Genomic DNA, 12,810 nt, shown 5'->3' with positions numbered 1-12,810 from the left:
TCGAAATATAACAGTAGTTCCGAATATCCTAAACTTTGTTCACCATTTTTCTTACAAATTCTCACAAACTTCAACAAAATAAAAAGAAATCTTCACAATTAGTTATCAGAACCAGCAAAAAACTTCCCTCCAATCTCTCCAAGTGTATATGCAGAAAAGAAAAATAAAAAATCTAGGTTTTTCTTTCTCGAGAAACAAATAGAAAAAAGAAAAATAGAAGAGAAGGGTTTTAAGGTTGAGGAACGAAAAAACCGGTGGGAAAAAATTGTTGATTGTCATTGCCAAATAAGAAGAAGAAACTTGGGTTGAGAGAAGAAGAAGAAGAAGAAGAAGAAAGAAAAGGGGAAAAAAAGGAACATCAAACAAAGGGGGATAAAAGAAAAAAATACAAAATATTTTTAAATTATGACATCGCCATGACATCATTTATGGCAAGTGTCACAATCTTATTCTATCACATGTCTTAAACTTAATGGCATTAGATTCAAGTATCGATTTAGTTAACAGAAAAAAAAGTTCAAATACCAATCTAGGACAAAAAAAAAGTTATTAGTACCAATTTGAGAGAAGTGAACAAATTCAAGTACCAATTTTATATTTAACCCTTATTAAAATACTATAATTTCCTATTACTTTTTTATACTTGTTTATATATTCAAAATGTACTTGGGAAACCATTTTAATCTATTTTAATTAGTCTATAGTTAGCATTTAATCTCTCTCTCAAAACAATAAAATATGTAATTAGAGCTTAATATAGTTTATTTGACTACACCTAGGCTTCTTTTGGATAGGTGATGAGATTATCTCCCATGACATTAAAAACAGTGATATCAACAAAATTAATCACAATTCATGTACTAAACCGCCACTAATATACACAAATTAAAATTTAAAAGTTAATTATATTTTTCAATTGTATAAATTACAGCATTTGAGACTTGGTCGCCACCATAAGTTCAAATATCTTCTGGTGATTGTTCGAGAAACAGTGACATATACAATATTTAGTGCGAATGCGTTACCGGCTGCAATGTTGAAATTCGCTGGCTGACGTGAGTGAATTAACGGTGTTTTCTGGGTAAACACCACTATATCATGCGCATATGATGCGTTTTTTTTTCCAAACACCACTACATGAGCACCGATACGACACTTTCTCTGTAAACGCCGCAAGGGATTGCCGCTAAACATCATTATTGCTGCAGTGGTGAGATGCAACATGATATGATCGTGACTTTCTTCAGGTCAACTGGACGGGTTCCTATATAGGCAACTTTGCTCCTTTCTATCATCCGATGTGAGCGAGCTTTGTTCAACAGAGTGACTATGTCGAACAATTATAAAATTGTGTAATAAGAAGAACGCATAATACATCAAATAAATAATCTTATTCATAATACATAAAATTATTTAAAATAATATAAATGTCAATTGCTAGACAATATCTTCAAAACAAGAAAAAGATTTTACACTAAAATAGTATAGTTGAGTGTCTGAGTTTACAAGTTAAGAGTATTTTTATTAATCTGTTATAAAACTAAAAGTGAAATTTTATATGAAAGAAATTGTAATAAGCTGAACACTTCAACAATTTTGGTCTATGGTTGGAGATTAGGAAGTCAAATTTAACTTTTGCTGTGATTTAACTTTTGAAAAATTTAACCAAAGGCTTAGTTTAATTTGAAATTTCAATTTAATCCCAAAAATTTAACTAAGTCTTGAATTAAGTTCGAAAGGTTGATTTATAATATAATGTCAAATTTAGCCCTCAATGTTTAACTTTTCTCAATAGGGCTCTTTTACTTGAACTAAAATTTGTCATTAATCTTTTAAAAAGTGTCAAATTATATTTTTAATGAAAATATTGATTAAAATATTAATTTTTTTATGATGTTGGTGTGGCAATCTAGGTATGACATGGCCTTTTTTTTTGTTTAATATGCCACGTCAACTAATAATTTCATAGTTATAAAATATTCAAAAAAAAAAGTTATAAAAAGGTTTAGAAATTTTTATAAAATTAGCATGAAAGACGTGTGAATTGCTATGCGGGCTATCATGATTAAAAATTTTAACGTTTTAGTTAATATTTGCATTAAAAATACAATAATTTAACTATTTTTAAAAGGTTGATGGTCAAATTTAATTTTTACGAAAGGTTGAGAGTTAAATTTAGCGAAAAGAAAAGAATAACAGCATAATTTAAAAAAAAAAATCTAATATTGATTGCAAAATTTGGCATTATGCCATGATTTGTTGATCTGTTAGTGGACTAAGTATGGCCTAATCTGGATTTATCGACTTGGACAAAATTTGGTATCAATAAAAATAATGAAACTTTTCTCTCTGGCTTTGATCAAACTTTGGTTATCTGGATCATATTTTTGGGAATTGAAGTCCCAACACAAGAATATATTTGTTATGATATATAGAGCAAAGTAAACATGTCAAGGGCACCAATGCCCATATTAGGTTTTTTAAAGTTTTCATGATTGCTTTGTTGCAGTCAACGCCAAATAGTCCAGAAACTTGCTTTTGTTGTAATATTTGACTTTGACACCATATAATAATTGTTTCGTTATCAATAAACTTTCCGAATTTTGCATAAACCAACCTCTATTAGATATGAAGAAAATACTGAGTAGATACATTTATTGGTGTCCTTTTAGTAGCTAAGAATTTAATATTTATTTCTCGTATAATGATAAAGTACAATGACTGCAAGTATGAGAATTTTAATTTTTAATACTAAAAACCTATATATTTCTCATACATTTATTCTAACAAGTGGAGCATAATCATATGATTTTCACACAATCCAAGACGATTGACTCTGTAAATAACATCTTAGTAATGAATTACAGTAACGTTAAATTCAATGATGACATTGGTGGCATTTATAAGGAGAGGGTTAAATAGTGCAGTCCCTGTTGCCATCGCGAATTGGCCTCTTCCTCCGACCACCGCAAGCCCAGCTTCTCCCCTTGAAAATACGCTTAGAGAGCTTCCGTTAAACTTACCGGTATTGAATCCAAAATCTATGTACTGCGTGCTCGATGCATTTGATCCGGCTAGCAGGGAAAGACCCTGAACATTTCCAATCAGCTCTGAGTCAGGCTCAGGACCAGTCCTGAGGGGATCATTAACGGCAACTAGGGTGGCAAATGTCACTGATGTATTATTGCTTGTGATGTTAGCTTGGGTTAGCACGACTGCTGTAGTGCCCGTAAATTCGTGCATATAGAAGTGAAGATTGGTGACCACAACTGGCCTGGGTTGATATGGTACGGTGTCCGAGTAGTATTGGCTCCGCACTGCTACTTGGCAGACGCAGATGATCAGAATCCAACTCAACACCGATAATCCTCTCATTGTCTCTGCTTTACTATAATTTCTGGGGCGAAATGTAGATGAAAGCTAGTAGAATTGTTGCTTCATTTTCATTAACAAAACACAAACATTTATACTGAGAAATCACGCAGACTTGGAAATAATTTATTGTCGAAAACATATTATGTAATACCTGGTTGATTTCTCCCTAGTAATATTAAAAACAAAACAAATCTTGACCACGCAACAGCAACTTGGTCTAATTAGCTGCCGGATTTTTAAATAGGAATGCCTTTTTTATACATATAAATACGAATACTTAAATAAATAAGAACGTGTTCACTTAATAATTAGAATGGTGGAGGTTGTAAAGACCATTCTATCTATAAATAAACTGATTGGAAGCTTCCTCGCCCTGCGTTTTTATTTTCGTGTGAATATTGTCCATTGACTTTAATTTATTTGATATCATACATTATATGTGATTGGTGTGTTGATTTTATAAATTATTCTATCTTCTACTAAGAAAAGTCTTTTTGATATGAAGTCTTTTTTTTCCCTTTAAATCTCCTCACTAAATTAACATCCAATTAAGAAATTTATTAGAAACAAGAACAAAACAGCAACAAATAAATACATGATGATTAAGCAAGATGTGAAGAATGAAATTGAGTGGCAGTCGACAATGCTCATTATAGGTTGCCATTAAGGCAGTTGATTATTTGTCTTATTTGAGTTTGTAATTTAATAAAGAAAATCTTAGGGCATGTTAATGTATTGTTGTATTGAAGATATTATGGTCCATCTATGGAAACCAAAATCTGAACTTTGAATATTGGACTGGATTCGACTGGATCTATCCAACCCTTGGAATGTGGAGATCAAATCGAGATTGTGTTGTTGAATTTGAAAAGCATATCTTTAATTGATTGTGCTTTGAATATTGATGTTGTAATAGCTATTTTGAAGGAGTTATTTTGTATTCACTTAGACTTTATGTTTGTAGTTGAGATTGATAATTATACTTGAGGCTTGTCTAGGTTATGTAAGAGATTTTATTGAGAGCAATTGAATCTGTTCATTGAGGAACTATTTTGTGAGAGAGTGCAAACCATATTGTAAACATTGTTGAGTGTTTATTGCCCAAATTCTCAAGGGCAAGATTTGGAGGTGAGTGTTGTAGTATTTATGTTCAAAGGTAAGTTCTCTATACTTGGGGAGTGATAAAGTGTAAACCACTTGATGTATTGTGGACTAAAGATAGTGGGATTACTCACTGAGCTAGGCTCCACAGACATAAGAAAATCGAATTACGTAAATAAATTCTTGGTGTTTTTTGTTTTTGTTTGCACATTTTTTCGCAGTGTCAAGCCATAGTGGCCAGTGAAGTCAAGAAGTTCCCTTACAAATTTTCATATTAAGAAAACAACAACTGTAGGTAGAAATAATTGGTATTAAAGTAGACATTTAACGTATCTAGTGGTGAATCCTCGTGTCATTGTTTGTTGACTGGTAACCTTCAAACGTACTAATGTCCATAGTGTGAATACTACTACTAAAATTATGGAATTGAGGTGATGTCCACAAGTATCGAGTCAGGTTGTAATATAGTTTTACAATGAAGTAGGTAAGTACTCTGAGGATTGTACCCAAGGGAGGCGAGTACTAAATTAAGATTAACCTAAACGTAAATAGAATTAATTAGTACTTTAAATAAATTATAGCACAACGAAATATAAATTAAAAAGGAATTATTTTTATAAAGGCAAGAATACATCATGCATAAAATAGTGAAAACATAAAACTAATCTATAAACTCAACCAAACCTAAGCATGGGTGATTACCTCGTTTCAATGGTTATAACTAATTCCTATGTTGGATTTCTACTCAATTAACTAGTTGTTACCCTAGTAGGACTTCTCGATCTTCCACTAAACTAATGAGTCAACAAGAGCTACTTATCTCTCGACCTCATAGTCCAGATTGGTTTGGGGTAAGGGGTTCATGGATAGGCAATACCAATTTTGGGTTAATTTCCACCTAAATGACTTCCTAGGGTTGCCAAGCCTAGGGTTTAAGTTTTTTCCTATTCTAAATAACTAATCCGCTAAGAAAACCTACATAGAAATTAATTAATCATACTTTCACTCGCTAATCTTCCATAAGAGGATTAGTTACTTATGGATTTCTCAAACAATATAAACTTGATAAATAAAGTGAACACGAATAACAAATCAAGAATAAAGGTTTAAGAAGAATCCTGATTTATTGAAAAATTAAAGCACATAAATCCACAGCGTTTGGTTGAATCCACAAATTAGATTCTCTGAATATCACGAGCAGAAACAAATGAAAATAAATGCTAAGGCTAAAAAGAACTAAAAACTGAAACTAGATTAAAAGGAAAATTTTAAGTACCATCTCAAGTGTTTAATGAGTCTATTTATAATGTTAGGGTTGGTCGTCCTCCTTAGCCCTAGGTCGATTGATTTTTCTTTGTTAATTTTCTTTGTATGGACCAAAATTCCCTTAACTCGTTAATGCTTTCATGTATATGATTTATGTCGCGACATCCTCTTGTTGTGTCTTGACATCAATGATAGCGTGCTTAGCTTTAGCTTTACTCCAAAGGTGTGTCACGACGTCCACTAGCTGTGTCACGACACTAGAGGCAGTATGGTTGTTTTAACATTCTACTTTAGAACTGGAGAAAACACATGTATGAAGTTTACACTGAGAATCTGACTATAACCTTTTGCAATCAACCTTGCATTATACTTGGGTTCTTCAACTCCTTGAGTCTCTTTTTTTCTTGTTGAATACTCATTTACAATGAACAACCTTTTTACCCTTCGATAGCTTCACTAGGTCCCATGTTCTGTTCTTATGGACTAATTCCATCTCTTCTTGCATAACAAACATCTACTTTCTTGAATCTTCATAGTTAACTTCTTAGGAATAAGTAGATGACTCTTGCTTTGTATCTATATCTTCAGCCATGTTTAAAGCATATGTAACTAGATCAGACTCAGCGTACCTCTTTGGAGATTTAGTTTCTCTTCTAGGTCTATTCTTGGCAATAGAATATTGTGGTGAAGAGCAACTCTACTCTGAGTTTCTATACTAACTTGATGAGTAGACTTTATTGTAGGTCTTGGATCAATCTAAAGCTCCACTTGCTTCATATGTGTGTTTGAACTTTACTGGTCTTTATTGGAAGATTCTTTAAGAGATAAGTTATACAGCATAGCAATTTCATAAAAAAATAACATCTTTGCTAATCACAACTTTTATATCTTCAGGACACCATGACTTATACCTTTTAACACTAGCCATATAACGAAGAAAAATACATTTAATGGATCTAGGTTCCAATTTCTCATTATCAACATGAGCATACGTAGAACATCCAAAAATTTTTAAATCAGAATAATTAACAGGATTATCAGACCATACCTTTTGTGGAGTATTTTTCTCAATGGCAATGGACGTAGATTGGTTAATAAAAAAAATACAGTAAATGTTGTTTTAGCCCAAAAAAACTTTGGTAAACAAGCATATGACAACATACATCGAACATTTTCCATAATTCTTCTATTCATCCATTCTGTAATGCCATTTTGTTGTAGAGTATGACGAACTGTCAAGTGTCTCACAATCCCTTGTTATTTGCATAATTCATTAAACTCATCAAAATAGAATTCCAAGCCATTATTTGTGTGAAGGTGTTTTATCTATTTTCCTATCTGCTTCTCGATCATAGTTTTCCAAACCTTAAATATAAAAAACACATCACTTTTATACTTCAAGAAGAATGCCCAAATTTTTCTAGAAAAATCATCAATGATCGTAAGCATATAATTAGTGTCACCCCTCAAAGGCACTCTAAATGGTCCTCAAATACCATAATTAATATAATACAGCATTCTCTTTGTGTTATGGGTTTCTCTTGTGAATTGAACTCTCTTTTGCTTCCCAAAAATAAAGTGCTCATAGAACTTCAATTTGTTAATATTTTGTCCATCAAGAAGTCCTCTTTTGCTCAATTCTATCATGTTGTTCTCACTCATATGCCCTAGACACATATGCCAAAGTCTAGTAACATCATCATCTGACAAGGAAGAGGAAATGCCAGTTGCATCACCAATAACAATTGAACCTTGCAAAACATATAACTTGGCAATCTTTCGCTACCCTTTCATCACAACGAAGGAACTTTTGTTAATCTTCAGAATCCCACTTTCAGTTGTATACTTGTACCTTTTAAATCAATAGTAGTCAACAAAATCAAAATTCTCTTCAATTATGGTACATGTCGTACGCCACTAAATTTTTTGATGACTCTATCGAACATTTTAATTTCGATCTTACCAATACCTACGATTTTACATAAAGCATTATTTCCCATCAAAATAACACCTTTAGACACTATTTTATATGTTGTAAACCAATCCCGATTGGGACTCATATGGATGGTGCAACCAGAATCAAGATCCACTATTCGATCACTTTAGAGTTGTCGGCAAAAAAAACTAGGAGTTCACCATCATTGTAGTCTTCTACAACATCAGCTTCATCAGATTGTTCTAATTGTTTTCTTTTTTAATTCATCATCTCTCTTTTGATCTTATTCCACAACTTATAGAACTCAAACTTAATATGCCCTTTCTTATTGCAAAAGTTACAGATTTTATCTCTGTTTGAATATCTCAATCTACCTTTAGATTTACTGCGAGGATTTCGTTCCTGTGTCCTCCCACAATTATCATCAATATTTCGTTCTTGTCTCCTACGAACAATGAGACTCTCTCCCTAAGAGTTAAATCCAGCTACCAGATGTTTCATCTTGTCAAAAAAGGTTAAGCATAGGCTTCATTAACTGTGAGAGATTCATAGCTATACAAAATTGTATCTCTAAAGGTTGAATAAGGCGAGGGCAAGGAACAAAGTAGAATTAACACTAAATTTTCTTTATCATACTAAACTAATATGGCTTCAAGGTCCAAGAGAATTTCTTTAAACATATTTAAGTGTTCATTCATAGATGTACCTTTCTCCAAACGATGAGCGTAAATACGCTACTTCATATACAACTTACTAGTTGGGGTTTTCGACATGCATAGCTGTTGCAACTTTGCTCATAATATAGCGTTGATCTTCTCCTTCATCATGTCCTGTAGAATTTCAATCGACAGATGCATATGTAATTGCATTAAATCCTTTCGATCTTTATGCTTCTTCTCTTCCTTTATTAATTTCGAAAGCATCTTATCTAACCCTAGCAAGGCATCCTCCAAATCTATCTACACAAGAATTATTTGCATCTTTATCTGTCACAACGTGAATATGGTATTGTGATCCAACAGCAGAATATCATACTTCATTATTGCCATTATCGTGATCGAGATAAGCAACCCAAAAAGTTTTAATACAATTTGTTCAAGCTGAACGTCGATAATGACAATATAGAAATATCGCAACGCAATAAGAAAGAAAAACAAAATACACAGATTTTACGTGAAAACCCTTTTGGGAAAAAACCATGAGAAGAGGAGAAGAAAATTCACTAACATTTAAAATCAAATGATACAAGAGGAGTTTCAACTACATTTATTTAAAGGTTGAAAAAACATTATTGTAGTCAATGTCAAATAAAAGAAGAGTATTTCTATATTGATTCTACTTGTGCAATCAATGTCAAATAGAAAAAAGAGTAGTTCTATATAAATTCTACTTGTGCAGCCTAGTCCTTAAGCCCACCATAGATCCCCTAGTTTTACCACTATATTATTTATTTAACAAGAATTTTGATCACACAACTCTAACATCTTCTAAAACACCTTACGAATAAACTATGGACCTATCCACCAACTGGATGATAACATTTGTTTCTTTCAAGGGACCTGAGTGAGTTATAGATAGGTAAAGTCATAACATTAATGGATGTTTTTAAGTTACACAACTTTTTTTATGCCTATGTTACATATTTTGCAAAAAGAATTTGCAAACATGCCTTGATCCTTACATTTTCAGGAATCTTTTTTGGAGAACCACAAATACATTTTCCTTATGTCCACTCTTTCATTCCCATTCAATTTGTGTTGGAAATTCACCGTAGACAGTAGAGGAGAAGAAAACACTATATAAAGGGTTAGAGAGTAGAAATGGGAGATGTTGGAAGGAGAGATGTGGTTTGATAGTTTAGTGTATTATATGTCTTATTGTGGAGTTTAGAGATGTTGCCACATATCCTCTCATGATTAGTGGATTATTATTTGACATATTTCTCTTCGGCTACACGATTTGATGTGATTGGGTTACAAGATATGATGATAATGAATGTTAGTAGTCTTGTCAAGGTGGTTGTGCTTGGCCTAGCCTTTGTTTAGGTGAGGCATATGTGTAGATACTCTAATAACTAATTTCAAATTTATGATGGGTTGATTAAAAATTAGGGTTAATGTGCAAAAGTTATATATTAGGGTTATGGTCCCCAAATTACACATCGTATTTTTTTCAAATATCCCATCTTTAGAAAAGAGAAAGACACATTCTCTAAATTACTTGTGTTAGAGAATTTTATATATTTTCTTATGTTAAATTAATTATGTTGAAATTTTGGTTTACTTAGTTTATTTTAATTTTTACTAGTATGAATCTCGTGTTCCACATTGGGCATTTTCTAGAACTGGTAATTATTTTAAAAGATTAAAAGAAAATATAGCACAGAAAAGTGTCTAAAATGTTTTGATGTCTCTTTTCTCAATAAAAAATTTGGAATTAAGATTCAAGTGGTGTCAGCAATAAAATAATGAATTGACTATATATATCTAAGAATGAAGATCTATATGAACAAATTCTCAATTTTTTCTGGGCAATCAAATTACTAGAGAAACCTCATAATATCATAAAAGAAAATGGCTCTAAATATACTGATATATGTTTGCATGAAACACAACTTCATGTAATCTCGAGAGTCATTTTTGGAGGCACTTCTCCTGTTTTAATAAAATTCAATTTAAACCACAATGAATCTCGAACAATAATTAATCGATTCAAAAGAGCATTTGTTGGGGGGTTTTTGAAGCAACAAAAGTAGCAAATTAAAAGCTTGATATAATTTACTTGCTCATAAACGTGTAGCAAATAGCGAAAAACTGATTTTCATTATCATTTATAGACAATCTTCTCTATCAAGCACAACTATTGCCATTAATCAGTCTAGTAAATTGTGAAACACTGTTTGTACACTAAAACACGTCATTCAGCTACCTAAACATATCAAACTGTCATCAAAACTTATTTATTTTTAACCAAACATCAAACTCAAAAATCGATAAATCAATCAATAATCAAAACACACAACTGAAAAATCAAAAAGTACTCATAAAAATCGAAAATGGGTATATGCTAATTTTAAAAAAATTAGGAATATAGGCTTTTTTTTAGAACATCTAGGGGGCTTGTTTGGTCACGTGGTCCTATCTGGTCTCAAAACCGACTTTTAGAAAATAAAAAATATATAAATTGTTAGATTGTTAATGGTTAGAAAATAAAAAATATATATGAATTTTATAAAAAAATTTGTTTTTGTGTTTCTTTTGTATGTTTATAAAAAATGAATAAATTATTTGTTTATATTATATTTTTACATCAATAATCTACTTATTTACATTTATCAAAAAAAATTATTTGTGTTGTATTTTTATATCAATAATCTACTTATTTACGTATTATCAATTCTCACGGCATGGCATGGGATGGATTCCAATGTAAAATACCATTTCAAAAAGAACAAAAAGGGCACGTGTTAACCAAATACTAACAGTGTTTCAAGGCAGTGTCCTATTTCTTTCTTACTTCTACCATTATCATCCTTAGCTGGCTAGAATTGAAATCATTTGTGGTAGGAAACGATTGGAAGAGGGGGATATTTTCCTTTCAATTAATTAAGAGCCATGGATTGGGTTCATGCGGTACATTCTAATGTATGTTTTCTGGTGCTTCAATGGTGGGAACATTCATTATTGTGATTACTGTCTCCATTAGTGAAGAAGTCACTGTCTTCGGTTTGGTTAACTCAATGTTAACGGAGCAGCTAGAGGCAGACGGGATCCTGCTGGTTTCGGAGGGACTTTAAGGAGTTGAGCAATGTTTATCAGTTCTGTTAGTGATCATCTAATGAAGCAGAAACGAGTCTGAGAGCGATCTTTTAGGCGCTGCAAATATTTGATAAGACAGAGTGGAAGAAGAAGTGGCACTTGATCGTTGTGTCTGATTCTTGTGTGTAATGTCTTGGTGTTTCAGTACAGAGAACAGGCAATGGAGATTTTAAGACATCTTCAAAGAGATCAGTTGTTTATGTGCTAGTTTTTTGGTTTGATCTCAGGTGGCATTGGTTGACCATCATTGCTAGCATTTTGGTATTCTGTTTAATCTTGGTTTCTTGGTTGCATGCGAGCTGCACTATATACTTGGAATCTTTGGCTTTTGCTTTATTATACATTTCTTTGAGTAGTACAAAAGTAAGGCAGCAGACAATGATATGGAAGAAATAGGTACTGAGGTGAAGGATTAAGATGAAACTAAGAGCAATAGTCGAGTAAGTGGAAATTTTATATTGTTAATTGAAGTGAATGAACGGTGGATGTGATCAAGGCAGTGAATATGGTGAATATTTGGTGAGTGCAAGATAGGACAGGGATCGAGAAGAAATAGGGTGATTATGTTTGAAATTTTAGCTGATGTGAATTGATATTTTTTTTTCTGGCGTTGACATATTTTGCTAGTTACATGACTGGTGTTGATGTATTCCCTTGCTGGCTTATGCCAACTAGCTTCCTTTTATCATATATTTTGGTTTTGATGAAAAAAAAAAGTGAATCTCATTACCCTTGCCTTAAAATAAAATGATAATAGGATCAAATTAAATTGTATCATAAAAAAAAGACAGTACGTATGCAGCGTTTGGATGAAAAATAAAGACAGCATACAGAAAAACAAACTGTGACATAGCCACTACCTCAAATACTATTGGAGCTTTTTCTCTCAAAGAGACATTAATTTGCCATAAAACATAAACATGTACCTAACATGTTAGAGGACTCCTGGAAATTTGAGTGAGCTGTGCCTACTGAAATTTTATGCATCGTTCCAAACTCGGTAAAAACTGTTGAAATTGGCCAACCATGCTGCTGTTACATGTTTTGGTTGAAGTGCATGCAGCTTGATGACATGCTGTAGCACAAATACTTGCTATAACAGCAAGGTTTTCTCTTTAGTTTCTTTGTTAATTAAACTAGTTGAAAATAAACAAGTTGATGACAACTTGATGCATTAGGTGTTGAATTACTAGTTTAGGTGGCTTGTTTATGGGTACAAGCAATGTTTATCAAGTTACTAGGCTACTTAGTGGTAGTAGGTAGTATTTGGTGATGTATTTGACTATAAATATGTTGTTTTTCTAGTTGAATGAA

At 32.2% G+C, this 12,810-nt stretch overlaps 1 protein-coding gene across 1 annotated transcript; it reads right to left on the bottom strand.

The window, feature by feature from the left end:
- Positions 1 to 2,666: 2,666 nt before the first annotated feature.
- LOC107903441 (dirigent protein 4) lies at positions 2,667 to 3,461 on the bottom strand. Its single transcript, XM_016829493.2, has one exon. The coding sequence runs from the start codon at positions 3,373 to 3,375 to the stop codon at positions 2,851 to 2,853; it is 525 nt and encodes a 174-aa protein (XP_016684982.2). The 5' UTR covers positions 3,376 to 3,461; the 3' UTR covers positions 2,667 to 2,850.
- Between the last annotated feature and the right edge of the window lie 9,349 nt (positions 3,462 to 12,810).

Source organism: Gossypium hirsutum, chromosome D05 (genome assembly GCF_007990345.1).
Source record: "Gossypium hirsutum isolate 1008001.06 chromosome D05, Gossypium_hirsutum_v2.1, whole genome shotgun sequence".
Lineage (NCBI taxonomy): Eukaryota > Viridiplantae > Streptophyta > Magnoliopsida > Malvales > Malvaceae > Gossypium > Gossypium hirsutum.
The sequence above is the reverse complement of the archived record's forward strand: the minus strand, read 5'-3'. Positions and strand labels throughout refer to the sequence as shown.